We start from the raw sequence: 15,026 nt of genomic DNA, 5'->3' as shown, positions 1-15,026 counted from the left end.
AGGCTGAGACAGGAGGATCACGGGTTTGAGGCCAGCCTCAACAACTTCGTGAGCCCTTCCTTGGCAACTTAAACTTGCTTCCAAATAAGAAGGGCTAAGGGTGTAGCTTAGAGGCAGAACACCCCTAGGTTCAATTGTGAATACCCAAAAAAAAAAGCCCGAACCAAAACAGCATGGACAAACAGAATGCTGACACAGGAGGTATGACTCCACCCCTTTACTCTTCCCTTTCAGACGCGCCACACTTGGTGGGGTCCCCACTACCCAGGAGAGAAGCTCGGCGGCACAACAGTTTCTAGACATGTGGCCAACTGTTTGCCCTTGGAGGCTTGCAGCAAATGATAATATTTGTAGCTTCTAACCCGCTCCCTTCCTCCCCCCCAAAAAAAACTGTACATGAGTTTACAAACATATTAACATATAAATAATGAGAAAGGTCCTGGGGAGCCTCCCCGTTGTCTCTGCTGGAAATAACACTGGAGGGGCACTGTCCCCAAAGGCTGTGTGTGCCATGGGGCGTCTCGGTGGCTGTTCTGGGCCTGCTGCTGGATTCCTCGGCACCTCCAGGTTCAACCACTAGTCCGTTTCCACTGTGCCCACAGAAGGGCCGAAGCCACAGGCCTACAGCAGAGGCAGTTCCACCCGTCATCGCTCTGGCTCAAGCTCGTGCTGGAAGGGACGCTTCCTCTCCCGACAGTGCTTCTTGTGGGCAGGCCAGTCCTTCTGCTGGCACTGGGAGCCACAATACCGGGCCACCTGACAGCGTCCACAGATGTTGAACTCCCGGAGCTGAAACACAGAACACCATGGCCTCACCATCACTCTGGGAAGCAGTGTGGGGCAGAAGCCACACTGACCAACTCCATTTCAAAACATGGAAAGACTTGGAAAAACCGCATGCAGCAGGCTGGAGATGTCCTCAGTGACAGAGCACTTGCCTAGTATGTGCAAGGCCCCAAGTGCAGTCACCAGCACAGCACACCAACTTAAAAAAGCCATGGTGGCCCACACTTGTAATCCCAGTACTTGGGAGGCTGACAGGAGGATCAAAGGTTCAAGGTCAGCTTCAGCTACTTAGTGAGGCCCTCCACAACTTAGTGAGACCCTCTTTAAAATAGCGCTTGTTTGTAATCCCAGCATTTGAGAGGCTGAGATAGAGATTCAGAGACAGCCTTAGCTACTACTTAGTAAGGCCCTTTTAAACTCAGTGAAACCCTATTTCTTTTCTTTTCTTTTCTTTCTTTTTTTTTTTTGCGGGTCTGGGGATGGAACTTAGGGCATTCTACCTCTGAGCTACACCCCCTGCCCTATTTTTTATTCTTTATTTTGAAACCGGGTCTTACTGAGTTGCAGAGGGCCTCATCAAGTAGCTGAGACTGTCCGCAAACTGCGATCCTCCAGGTCTCAGCCTCCCGAATGCTGGGATTACAGGCGTACGCCACCACGCCCAGCTCCCTATTTCTAAATATAGAAAAAAAAATAGAGCTGGGAGTATAGCTTGGAGGTAGAATGACCCTGGATTCCATCTCCAATAACGGCAAAAGAAAGAAAGAAAGAAAGAAAGAAAGAAAGAAAGAAAGAAAGAAAGAAAGAAAGAAGGAGGCTGGATGTGGTGGCGCACGCTTGTAATCCCCACGCTTGGGAGGCAGAACAGGAGGATCGCGCAGGTTCGAAGCCAGCCTTGCTGGCTTAAGAGACCCTGTTTCCAAATAAAAGTATAAAATAGGCCTGGGAATGTAACCCAGAGGTAGAAGGGTTTCTAGGAACCCCAGTACCACCAAAACAAACAAAAAAGCCAGGTGTGGTAGTGCACTCTTATAATCCCAGCGCTTGGGAGGCTGAGACAGGAGGATTGCACAGGTTCAAAGCCAGCCTCAACTATTTAGTGAGGCTCTCAGCAACTTAGTGAGAACCTGTTTCCAAATAAAGTATAAAATAGGGCTGGGGATGAAGCCCGGAGGTAGAAAGCCCCTGGGTTCCACCCCCCAGTACCACAAAAAAATTTACTTAAATTAAGAATAAAAAATATGGCTGGGGGTGGTGTACCTAGGAGGTATACCCCCAGTACTGCCAAAAAAAAAAAAAAAAAAAAAAGGAAAGAACTACCCTGTTGGGAAAGCCAAAGGCACCCAGAGTCTACCAGGACGAAACCCTATGCCAGAGCCAAAATGCAGGGTAAATGTGGCCAGGAGCCAGGACCCCCACTATGCACTGTACCTGCTTCTCAATCACTGTGCAGGGAGGATAATGACACTCATAGTAGGTGCAAGAGTTCTCCTCTTCTTCCACCACATCCCCATTGGCATTGTAGTACCGGGTCACATTCAGGACAGGAAACTGCTCTTCTATGGGGTCTGTGGGAAGCTGCTGGATTGCCAGCCAATATAAGCTCTGCTCCCTGAAAGGAAGCAGAGATCTCAGTGTGCGCCGGCCACAGAGGTCAGCACACAGGGAGAGGACAACTCCAGGACACCCCACACCAGTTTGCTTCATGACTTTTACTTGCCCATCTCCAATGTGTGTGCTCACCACTATATGACACTGTATATTTAGCACATGTCCTTCCCACTTACACACAAGCAGACTCATCTAGGCCTAACAGGTACACACAGGAATGGGACATGGCCCTGGATGTAGCCAGGCAGCCTCTCTCTTTGCCCTTCGTCCTGAGAGGTGCCCCACCAGTAGCCTGTCGGCCCACTTCCTCTTCCATGTTATAAGCTGCCCTAGGTCCTTATTAAAAACCCTCTTGCTCAAACGAGCCACGTCAGCAGGGGCGCAGCTGTCATCCCAGCATTCAGGAGGCTGAGGCCAAAGGATCGCGGTTCATGGACAGCCTCAGCTACTTAGAGAGGCCCTGTTCCAAAATAAAGAATAAAAAATAGAGGAAGGGGTGTAGCTGAAAGGCCTAATGCCCCTGGGTTCCATCCCCAGACCCACACACACAAAAAAGCCACATGCTACTAAGACTTCTACCAAGAATTGACATCTGAAGGGCACATACTGCAGAAGGCTCCAAATAAACAAGGCTTCCCAGGGGCCAGTGGGGCACTCTAGCCTGTGCTGGCTCCAAAGGGTACAGCCTGCACGACAGGAGCCACGCAGCTGATGAACCCATGCTCCCAACCAGCCCATTCTCAACCATAAGGAATCCGGCTAAAAGGGAGGAAGGAGCCCAGCGTGGTGGTGCATGCTTACAGGAACAGCTTGTCTGGGCTCTCCTCAGTGAGCCACAACAAACAGGTGGAAAAAGGCTGCTAAGGCCAGCCAACCAGGACCCCAGCCCACTGCCTGAGGCCTGTCTCCTTTTCCACAAGTTCTTAATTACTATTACTCTAGCAGGGCATGGGGGTGCACACTGTGATCCCAGCATCTGGGAAACTGAGACAGGAGGATCACAGTTCATGGACAGCTTAAGCTACTTAGTGAGGCCCTTAGCCACTCAGACTCTGTTTAAAAATAAAAAATAAAAGCCGGGTGTGGTGGCGCACGCTTGTAATCCCAGCATTTGGGAGGCTGAGACCGGAGGATCGAGGTTCGCGGACAGCCTCGGCTATATAGTGAGGCCTTCCATAACTTAGTGAGACCTGGTTTCAAAATAAAGAATAAAAAACAGGGCCGGGGGTGTAGCTCAGAGGTCGAATGCCCCTGGGTTCCATCCCCAGACCCGCAAAAATAAATAAATAAATAAAATAAAATAAAAAATAAAAAATAAAAACTAGGGCTAGGGGTATAGCTTGGAGGTAGAATGTCCTGGGTTCTATCCCCAGTACCGCCAAAAATAAAAAAACCCAATTATTCCATCTTATGACCATACAGAACTATTCAGAGGATCCTAAGTGACATTTAGCTTCAGGACAGCCAGTTCATCATACAGGGACCTGGCTACAGTGATGTGTATCACAGCAGACTTGAATTCACTGCTGCTAGGCGCAAGGGGAGCTACACAGAGCCAGGGACAGCATGCCAGCATCCACAATGAGGGGACAGGGTGTCAAAATGAGACGACCAAGGGGAAATGCTGTAAGTGCTCATTTTATTTTTCCCATCAGCCCCCCTATTGGCAAGACAACCCTGCTTTCCTCTGATGAAAATCCAAAGCCAGGCAAGTGGCGCATGCTTGAAACCTAAGTACTCAGGAGGATCACAGGTTCACGGCCAGCCTCAACTACTTTAGTGAGGCCCTCTGAAACTTAGTAAGACCTTGTTTCAAAATACAGAAGAAAAAATAGGGCTGGGAGTGTTGCTCAGAGGTAGGATGCCCCTGGATTCCACCCCTAGTACTGCCCCCCCCCCAAAAAAAAAAAACCCAGCTCCAGGGTAGAATAGTAATTCAAAGCCGGGCGTGGCAGCACATGCTTGTAATCCCAGCATTTGGGAGGCTGAAACAGGAGGATCGTGGTTCCCGGACAGCCTCAGGTACTTAGTGAGACCCTGTTTCAAAACAAAGAATAAAAAATAGGGCCAGGTGTGGTGGTGCACACTTGTAATCCCAGCACTGGGGAGGCTGAAACTGGAGGATCACGGTTTGCGGACAGCCTCAGCTACTTTAGTGAGGCCCTCTGCCACTCAGTGAGACCCGGTTTCAAATCAAAGAATAAAAAAATTGGGCAGGGGGTGTAGCTCGGAGGTCAAATGCCCCTGGGTTCCATCCCCAGACCCCCCTCCCCCCAAAAAAAAGAATAAAAAATAGGGCTGGGGTATAGCTCGGAGGTAGAATGCCCCTGGATTCCATCCCCAGTACTGTAAAAAAAAAAAAAAAGAATAGTAATTTAAATAAACTGAGCTGGGGATGGTGGCACATGCCTGTAATTCTAGTATTTGGGAGGTAAGACAGGAGATGCCGAGTCAAAGCCAGCCTCAGCAATTTGCCAAGACCCTGTTTCTTTTTTTTTTTTTTTTTTTTTTTTTTGGTGGTACTGGGGTTCCTGGAAGCCCTTCTACCTCCGGGCTACACTCCCAGACCTATTTTATATTTTTGAAACAGGGTCTCTTGCGCCAGCGCGGCTGGCTTCGAACCTGCGCGATCCTCCTGTCTCCGCCTCCCAAGCGCGGGGATTACAAGCGTGCGCCACCACGCCCGGCTCAAGACCCTGTTTCAAAATATAAAATCCTCAGGTTCAAGGACAGCCTCAGCAAGAAGGGAAAGTCATCAGCATTACCACAAAATTAAGTTAATTAAAAAATAAAAATTAAACCCAGGTATGCTAAATGCCCCAGGGTTCTATCCCTGGTACTGCCAAAAAATTAGGGCTGGGGTGTAGGTCAGAGATAGAATGTGCCTAGATTCAACCCCCAGTACCATAAAAATAAAAAGACCAGGGATGAAGCTCAGTGGTACAGTGCCTGAGTTCAACCCCCAATAGCACATCAGAGCCAAAATAAATAAATAAATAAATAAATAAAAATCTGTATCAGAACAGGTAACAAAATAACCAGCCACAAAAAAAGCACAGACACTCTCTCATCAACCTGCCAAATCCCACATCACAGAGAACTAGGGTAAACTCTTTAGGGTACCACAAAACTGCAGAGCAGCGGTTTGGGAGTGGCCCTCAAGGGCCTGGAAACTGTCACCAACTATAGCCTGTGGGTGTTCCCTCCACTTCTACCCTGCTGCACAGGGAACTAAGATGACCTGAAGGGAAGGAATATACAGTCCCACCTACCACCCAAGACACAGAGCCTCACCACAGCCACTACCAAGCCTCTACAGGAGCAGTCAGCCTTCCAACACAGACAAAGGCTGCTCAGAGGCTTGAGGGCACACATAGAAATCTCAGGAGTCCCTATGAGCAGGCCAATGATGCTTGCGGGTGAGGGTCCCGGGCCCATGTGTCTCCCAATCTCCATCCTGCTGGTCCCTCAGATCTTCCCAGGGCTCCGTGAGGCTAACTGTTGGGCTGGTCCTGGGACAGCAAGAACCGCCATCCCTAGTAGGAAACTTGCAGAGACTACGGGAAGCTGGAAAGCTAAGAAACCCCAGAAACACACCATCCTATGTCCTTAAAACCACTACTCAAGGAAAACTGTTTAGCAACAAGACACGACAAAGAGGCCCACTGTGTGCACAGGAGGCTGCCTCAGGATGTGGCCCACTGCTGGCCCTACTCCATCACTCTAGCTTAAAGGAGTTCTTTCCTAGAGCCAGTTATCAAAAAATCAACCCAAAAAGACAATCAACAAAATTCCACTCACTCCCATGAAAAGGGAAAATCACTTTGGGGATAAATAATCCATGTCCTCAAAGCACAGAGAGACATCAGGGCAGATGGGAACACAGGGAACATAGCCGTCTGGTGCAAAGAACCTGCAGGCAGTGCTGCCTAGGAAGACCCACCTCTGTTTGCTGGAGGTTTCCTCGGCTTTGGGCCGCCAGCCCCTTGGCACCAGCTGCAGGTTGTCCAGGCGATTGTCTACAGTCACAGCATTGAGGTGCACCACCTGGAATCCGGGAGCAACGCCGCCCCTGTGTCTCTCCCTGAGAAAAGACAACTCCTGGAGTGCAGCCTCCAACTCTCACAGGTGTATCTTGGTTAAGCACAAAAATCCAACCAGAAAGAAGTACCAGCTACATTATGAACTGGCCCCTCATCCTACCCAGGGGAGGCTGCTGAGTGGAATCCAAGCCCCCGCCCAAATAGGAGAGGGACCATGTTGACAATCTGCCCCTGAATTTATGGGTTGGACTCGGAACCAAGGACGGAACTCCAAAAACACCTAATGGAAATGGAGATACACTCTCTATCTTGGGGGACCCCAACATTTCAGAGCCTCACCATGCACAATAAAGAACAGTGACCCACTTCCCAGGGAGCAGTCTGCACCCCACCAACACGCTCAGCAAGAGCCTAGCAGAGAGCAAAGCCCTCTTCCTCCAGAGAAGGCCTGCCCCAGCAGAACACCCACTTGGTGTCTGAAGCAGCGAAATATGCAAATTCACCATTACTTTGGGTTAGTGGCAAAGGACACAAAAATAACTCCCAGAGCCAGGGAAGATGCAGTTGGTCCAAGTCCATCTGAGTACATGAGAGCTCACCCCGCACCCCTGTGAGAGACGCGGGCATCTGGAAAACACCCACCACAGCAGCTCATGAAGAAGCCTGCCCGATCCCCTTCCTCGATTTTTGTCAAAGGCATATGCAAATATCTTAGCACCGTTTCCATCTGCATCTACTTCCATTCGTGCCTGAGAAGGAATAAGAAAAGGGTCTGTTATAACCCAACTCTCAGCAACATCTCAAATTCTGCTTGGAATGCAGGCATGGTGGCGCACACTTGTAACCTCAGTACTTGACAGGTTAAGACCGGAGGATCACAAGTTCACAGCCAGGTTCAGCTACTTAGTGAGGCCCTCCGCAACTTAGTGAGACCCTATTTCAAAATAAAGAATAAAAAATAGGGAAGGAGTATAGCTCAGTTAGAATGCCCCTGGATTCAATCTCCAGTACTGGGGGGAAAAAATTGGTGAAACACCCAGGACAAACGCCAACCTGTTCCTGGAACCTGGGCTCACACAAACACAGGTATCAAGGGCCAGCCACTTCCCAACAACCATGGCATTCTCGTTTTGGGTAAGGAAGCCTCATGAACAGCTTAATAGTACTGTGGACATAGTGAAATGAATTCTTCTACCCTTAAAAAAAGCCCCAAACCAGCCAGAAAGAGAAACTCCCAGACAAGTAGCAGCTATGCACGCATGGAGTGGTGACATGGATGGTGTGGGTGGGGCCACTTGGATGAAAGGTCTCTGAAGGGAGGAAATAGTGGCAGGTCAGCAGCAGGAATGAAGTTCCTTAGAACACAGGCAAAAGGCAAGACACTTTGTATCACAGTGCAGACAGAGAACATGTGACTGACAGATCCCCAATCACAAATGTGATTCTCCAGAGGAACCCCAACCAAGATGAAGGTGGTATAGGGAAGGCCAGCACTACCAGGCCAAGTGGGGATGCATGGGCCCCGAGTAACCACTGCCAGGCTCTGTCAGATCCGGATTTGGACAGGGCGCCCTACGGTGTTCACAGGCCTGTACCAGCTGTCCAGGCCTGAGCTCCCTTGTTCTTCTGGCAGAGAAGGAAGCTCACTCAAAACGATCCCCACCATGGAAGGACCAGCCATGCTTACCTCAAAGGAGTAGCTCTCCACCAGCGGGATGTCTTGCTCATCTATCAGTGTGTATTTGGTCTAGGAAATTAACCACACAAAAAATAGTTACTTTGGGGGTACTCAAAAGTAACAGCAACTAGCCAGGCGTGGTACACACTTGTGATCCCTAATCCCAACATTCAGAGGCTGAGACACAAGGATGGAGGTTCGTGGACAGCCTCAGCTACTTAGTGCGACCCGGTTTCAAAATAAAGAATAAAAAATTGGGTTGGGGGTGCAGCTCGGAGGTAGAGTGCCCCTGGGTTCAATTCCCAGTAACACACACACACACACACAAAGTAACACTAACTAGTAACAGGCACCAGCTGACTTTTCTTATTAAGTAGAAAGTAAAGAGATAATCCCAGTACTTGGGAAGATAAGACAGGATTGCAGGCCAGCCTCAGCTACTTAGTGAGACCCTATTTCAAATTAAAGAATAAAATGGGGCCGGGGGTACAGCTCATAGGTAGAATATCTCTGGGTTCGATCCCCAGTACCACACACACACACACACACACACACACACACACACACACAAGTAACCACGAAGATAGATCAGCAAACGGGGTCCTCCGTACACCTCACTTGGCAGTCTTGTCTATGCCAAAATCAGATAGACACCTTAAAAGCCTGTTATTATCCACATGCGAGTTATCGGAGGAGCGGATTTGAGACTACAATATCCATCTGCATGAGACCAACTTCAACAAGTGGCACTTAACTCTATGCAGAAGTGGGCACAGTGGCTCAGCTATTGCCAGTGCTCAGGAGGCTGAAACAGGAGAACAGCAGGTCGAGGCCAGCACACAGGAACTTAGTGAGACTCAAAAATAAAAAAGGGCTGGAAGTGTGGCTCATAAGTAGAATGAACATCCCTGTGTTCAATCCCCAGTCAGTCTGTCTGTCTGTCTGTCTGTCTGTCTCTCTCTCTCTCTCTCTCTCTCACACACACACACACACACACACACACACACACACGGTTTCAGTAAAGGATGGGAGCCAGGACTCAGGCAGAATATCTAGAAGGTTTCAATTAATATTTATTCATTAAGCTAACTGTGCTTAACTTTCCGTTCATTTGAAATGTTCCAAATAAAAGCTTTAGGAAAGGCTGATGTTTCATGCAACCAATTACTGAGCTGGAAGGGGTCTCGGAGCCAACTTCGGTCCCACCCTTTCCTAGCCAGGAAACCACATCCCAACAGTCTCTGCCTTGCAGGACTCATTCTCCTGGGATCTCTTCTAGGATCTGAATCTCGTCCCCGTCATCTGATTTCGCAGTGCCTCCACTCCTCTCCAACCAGGAGCTGCAGCCACTGGCGGAGCGAACGAGGTAGGTCCTGGCTCCTGGACGTGGCCGAGCTCCAAAGCCCACAGGTGCCACAGCCTCAAACATGTGGAGGGTGGGGCCGGGTCCCTCCGGCCTCCCACCATCGGGGCCGTGGCTCCTGGTCCCAAGCTCCCAAAGCTTGGCCGAACTTGGCCAGCTCGAGAGAGCGCTGGAAGACCCACGGCTCTACTACGAACGGGAAGAGGCGCAACAGCCAGCCTCGGCGTCGCGGGGAAGGGGGCGGCCTCGAAAAGGGCGCTGCGTTCAAACCCTGCGGCCGCAGGTGCAGCCCCGCGGCTAGGCCCAGCCCGGCAGCTCGGGAGCGCGGCCGGCCAGGTGCGCCCGGGAGCCCGAGGGGCGCGGCGCTGCCGCGAGGAAGGCGACAAGGGGCCCGCGCGCCCCGCAGCCGCCCCGGCCGCGCAGGCCCGGCCGCGGCTCCGGCCACTCACCTTCCCGGCCACCCGGCCGAGCCGCACGATACCCAATTTGAAGTCGGTCATGGCCGGGCCTGAGCTCTCGGCCGGCAGCCGCTCTCTCGGGAGACGCCGGCCCCGGCGAGGCCGCGGCGCTCCGGGCAGGCCGGTTCCGGGGTCGGGCCGGGCGGGCCCCGGGCGGACGAGGCTGGGCCGCCGCCGCCGCCGCCTCCTCGCGCCCGCCGGACCTGCCACGCGCCGCCGCCGCCGCCGCCGCCGCCGCGCGCACCCCCACGAGCGGGCGGAGGGGCGGGGCGCGGCGGGACACACCCCCCGCCGCCGCCCAGCCAATCCCGTGGCGCGCCCTTCGCCGGCCGGCGCGCGCTGCCGCGCCGCGACCAATGAAGAGAGAGCGGGCGCGCCTGCGTGCTGAGCGCCGGGCGCGGGCGGGGGAGGGGCGGGCCGGGGGCGGCGCCTGCGCGGCGGGCCGCGCGACGTCAATTTCGCGGGAAGCTTTGTGCGAGAGGCGGCGGCGGGAGCCTGCCCTCGGGGCTCGGGCTGCCCTTCGGCCTCCTTCCTCGGGCCGGGGTCTCCGCGGCCTGCCCCGGCCCTTTTCCGGGCTCCGCGTGGCCGCCTGGACCGCGAGAGGACTCCCCGCACAGCCTCCGGGGGCGACGCCAGCCTGCTCCCACCTCCGGGGGCGCGACCGCGCTCCAGAGTCGGCCCCAGGTCCTCCTCGCGGGTCAGACCCAGTGCGGGAGGCCGGGACGGCCGGAGAGGGCCGGAGCGTGGCGAGCCTGTGTCCGGCGAAACGTAGGCCGCGCGGCCCTCGCAGCCTAGCCCGAGCGGACATGGCATGGCCCTGTGCTTCAGGTCACCCAGGCACCTGAGGCTCTGCAGAGGCTTCGGGCCGGCGGGGCTCAGTTTCAGAGGTAATTATCAAGAGGATGTTTGCAAAAGACTTTGGCGACTGACGCCGTGTGGCCCATTCCTGGGCGGCTGGCACCTGCGGCCCTCCAGATGAAGAGCGTGATAGAAGAGAGAAATCTGGGGTCAGACTGGGCGTTACTGCTCAAAACACACCTGCCCTCCCAACCTGCCAGAGCTGTGAAGATGTAAAGAAAGTAAGAGAAAGCTTTGAGCCGCTCTGGGGGTGCGCGCTTGTAATCCCGGTAGGTGGGAGACAGAGGCAGGAGGATCGCGGGGTCGCAGCCAGCCTCAGCCACTTGGGAGGCTCTCCGCAACTGAGTGAGACCTTCTTTCAAAATAAAGAATAAAATAGGGCTAAGGGTGAAACTCAGAATGCCCCTGGGTTCAGTTTCCAGTACCGTCAAAAAAAGAAAGAAAGCTTCCTAGGAAGAGGCTTGCCCTCCAGGGTGGGGCCGGCTCCTTGAGTAAAAGTAGTACAGTAATTAAAAACAGGCCTTTAGCCGGACTGGCGGCACACGCTTGTAGTTCCAGTACTTGGGAGGCTGAGACAGGAAGATCGGGTTTTCCCGGCGGTCTCAGCTACTTTGTGTGTGTGTGTGTGGGGGGGGTACTGGGTTGGAACCCAGGGGCATTCTATTTCTGAGTTACACCCCTAGCCTTATTTTATTCTTTTTTTTTTGTTTTGTTTTGTGGTACTGGGGTTGGAACCCAGAGGCTTTCTACCTCCGGGCTATACTCCAGGACCTTTTTTATATTTTATTTGGAAACAAGGTCTCACTAAGTAGCTGAGAGCCTCACTAAGTAGCTGAGGCTGGCTTCGAACCTGTGTGATGCTCCTGTCTCAGCCTCCCAAGCACGGGGATTACAAGCGTGCGCCACCACGCCCAGCTTATTTTTTTATTTTGAAACAGGGTCTCACTAAGTTGCAGAGGGCTTCACTAAATTGCTGAAGCTAGCAGCGACCTGCAATCCTACAGTTTCAGCCTCCCAACTACTGGGATTGCAAGCGTGCACCACCACACCCAACTGGCCTCTGCAATTTAGTAAGACCCTGCTTCAAAATAAAGAATACAAAATTCACCAGGCGTGGTGGCGCAGGCTTGTAATCCCAGTGCTTGGGAGGCTGAGACAGGAGGATCGCACAGGTTCGAAGCCAGCCTCAGCTACTTAGTGAGGCTCTCAGCAACTTAGTGAGACCCTGTTTCCAAATAAAATATAAAATAGGGCTGGGAGTGTAGCCCGGAGGTAGAAAAGTCCCTGGGCTCCACCCTCAGTACCACACACACACACACACAAAAAGGAAAAAATTGGGCTGGGAAAGCCAGGCGTAGTTGCATACGCTTGTAATCCCAGCATTTGGGAGGCTGAGACAGGAGGATTGAGGTTTGCAGACAGTCTCAGCTACTTAGTGAGGCCCTCTGCAACTCAGTAAAACCCTGTTTCAAAATAAGGAATAAAAAATCCTTATCTTAAAAAAGAATAAAATAAGACTGGGGATCTAGATGTGGTGGTGCATGCTCCCAGCATTTGGGAGGCTGAGACAGGAGGGCTGAGGGTGTAGCTTGGAGGTAGAATGACCCTGGGTTCCATCCCCAGTACCACAAAAAAATAAGAAATAAGACTGAAGGTAGAATGCCACTGGGTTTCGTCTCCAGTACCACCAAAAAAAAAAAAAAAAAAAAAAAAAGGACTGGGGTTATAGCTTATAAATAGAATACCCAAGGGTTCAGTCCCCACCACTACCACACACAGAAATAATAAGCCAGGTGTGGTGATATATTCCTGTAATTTCAGTATTTGGGAAGATGAGACAGGAGGATTGCATGTGTGTGTGTTTTACTGGGGATTGAAGCCATGGTATTCTACCTCTAAACTACACACTCAGCCATATGTTGTTTCTGGTACCAATTCTTAAACCCAGGGACATTACTACCTCCAAATTACACTCCCAACCTGATTTTATTTTATTTGTTTTGTGTGCGTGCGCGAGCGTGTGTGTGTGTGTGTGTGTGTGTGTGTGTGTGTGTTGAACTCAAGGGCATTCTACCTCCAATCTATACCCCTATTATCTTTTTAGTATTTATTTATTTATTTGGTGGTACTGGGAATGGAACCCAGGTGCCTTCTACCTCCGGGCTATAATCCCAAACCTATTTATTTTATATTTGGAGACAGGGTCTCTTAAACCAGCGGAGGCTGGCTTCGAACCTGCACGATCCTCCTGTCTCAGCCTCCCAAGCGCAGGGATCACAGCATGCGCCACCACGCCCGGCTTTTAGTTTTATTTTGAAACAAGGTCTCACTAGGTTTAGAGTCTCACTACTTGCTGAGGCTGGCCTCAAAGCTGCCATCCTCTTGTCCCAGCCTTCCAAGTACTGGGATTATAGGTATGTGCCACCACGCCTGGCTTTATTTTTTATTTTGAAACAGGGCCTCACTAAGTTTCAGAGTACCTTGCTAAATTGCTGAGGCTGGCCTCAAAGCTGCCATCCTCTTGTCTCAACCTCCCAAGAACTGGGATTACAGGTTTGCACCACCATGCCTAGCTTTTTTGTTTTTAAGTAGAGTCTCACTAAGTTGCTGAGAACAATTTAGTGAGAACGTGTTTCAGATTTCAAAAGGGGATGCAGCTGGGCGTGATGGCGCATGTTTGTAATCCCAGCACTTTGGAAGTTGAGACAGAAGATCATGGTTCGTGGACAGCCTCAGCTACTCAGTGAGGCCCTGTTTCAAAATAAAGAATAAAAAATAGGGCTGGGAGTGTAGCTCAGAGATAGAATGCCCCTGGGTTCCATCCCCAGTACTGCAAAAAGAAGAAAAGAGAATAAAAATGAGGGCTGGGAATCCTGGGCGTGGTGGTGCACGCTTGTAATCCCCGCGCTTGGGAGGTGGAGACAGGAGGATCGCGCAGGTTGGAAGCCAGCCTCGCTGGCTTAAGAGACCCTGTTTCCAAATAAAAAATATAAAATAGTCCTGGAAGTATAGCCCAGAAGTAGAAGTAGAAGGGTTCCATCCCCAATACCACAAATAATAATAATAATAACAACAACAACAACAACAGGGCTGGGGGTGTAGCTCAGAGGTAGAATGCCCCTGGGTTCAATCCCCAGTACGACACACACACAAATACATATGTAAATTGGGGATGGTAGTGCACGTTTGTTATCCTAGTATTTGGGAAGTTGAGACAGAAAAATGCCAGGTTTGCTGCCAGCCTTAGCAACTTAGTGATATTCTCAGCAACTAACAAAAGGGATTTAAATCCCTGTTTCAAACAAAGTACACAGCCTGGCGTGGTGGCGCATGCTTGTAATCCCAGCATTGGGGAGGCTGAAACAGGGTCTTACTAAGTTGCAGAGGGCCTCATTAAGTAGCTGAGGCTGTCTGCAAAGGAGGATCGCGGTTAGTGGACAGCCTCAGCTACTACTTAGGTCTTTTGCAACTCAATGAGACCCTATTTCAAAATAAAGAATAAAAAATAGGGCTGGGGGTGTAGCTCAGAGGTAGAATGCCCCTGGGTTCCATCCCCACTACTACAAAAAAAAAAAAAAAAAAAAACCTGTTGGGGAGTAGCCCCTGGGTTCAATCTCTACCACCATAAAAAATACATATAAACTGGGCATGGTGGCGCACGCTTGTAATCCCAGCATTTGGGAGGCTGAGACTGGAGTATCACAGTTTGCGGACAGCCTCAGCTAGTTAGTGAGGCCCTCCGCAACTCAGTGAGACCCTGTTTCAAAATAAAGAATAAAAAATTGGGCAGGGTGTGTAGCTTGGAGGTCAAATGCCTCTGGGTTCCATCCCCAGACCCGCAAAAAAAAAAATAAATAAATAAAATAATAGAAATTTATTTCTCACAAATCTGGAGGCTGAAAAGCCAAGATCAAATTGTTGCAAAGACAATGTCTGGTGAGGGCTGCTTTCTTCAAAGACATTCAGGCAGAGTCCTCATCAACTTCTAAAAGCCTCATTACCTTCTAAAGGCCTTACCTCTGAATATGGTGGCATTAGGGATTAAGTTACACCAGGAGCTGGATATATGGTATGTGCCTTTAATCCCAGTACTTGAGAAGTTGAGCTAGGAAGATCACAGGTTTGAGGCCAGCCTCGGCAATTTAGACCATTGCTACTTAGACCCTGTTTCAAAATAAAAGAACAAAACAGGGCTGGAGTTATAGCTCAGGGGTAGAATGTCCCTGGGT

The 15,026-nt window shown here is 51.0% G+C and overlaps 1 protein-coding gene across 1 annotated transcript; it reads right to left on the bottom strand.

Annotated features, from left to right (window-relative positions):
- Nucleotides 1–645: 645 nt before the first annotated feature.
- Nucleotides 646–9,981, bottom strand: ZMYND19 (zinc finger MYND-type containing 19; the record flags this gene model as incomplete). The annotated part of the gene is made up of 6 exons (XM_080708425.1): nt 646–789; nt 2,218–2,398; nt 6,341–6,481; nt 7,083–7,189; nt 8,128–8,187; nt 9,931–9,981. The coding sequence occupies 6 exons, from the start codon at nt 9,979–9,981 to the stop codon at nt 646–648; spliced, it is 684 nt and encodes a 227-aa protein (XP_080564551.1).
- Nucleotides 9,982–15,026: the final 5,045 nt, after the last annotated feature.

Source organism: Muscardinus avellanarius (assembly GCF_963383645.1).
Source record: "Muscardinus avellanarius genome assembly, chromosome: 13".
Lineage (NCBI taxonomy): Eukaryota > Metazoa > Chordata > Mammalia > Rodentia > Gliridae > Muscardinus > Muscardinus avellanarius.
This window is presented reverse-complemented; position numbering and strand designations above follow the sequence as displayed.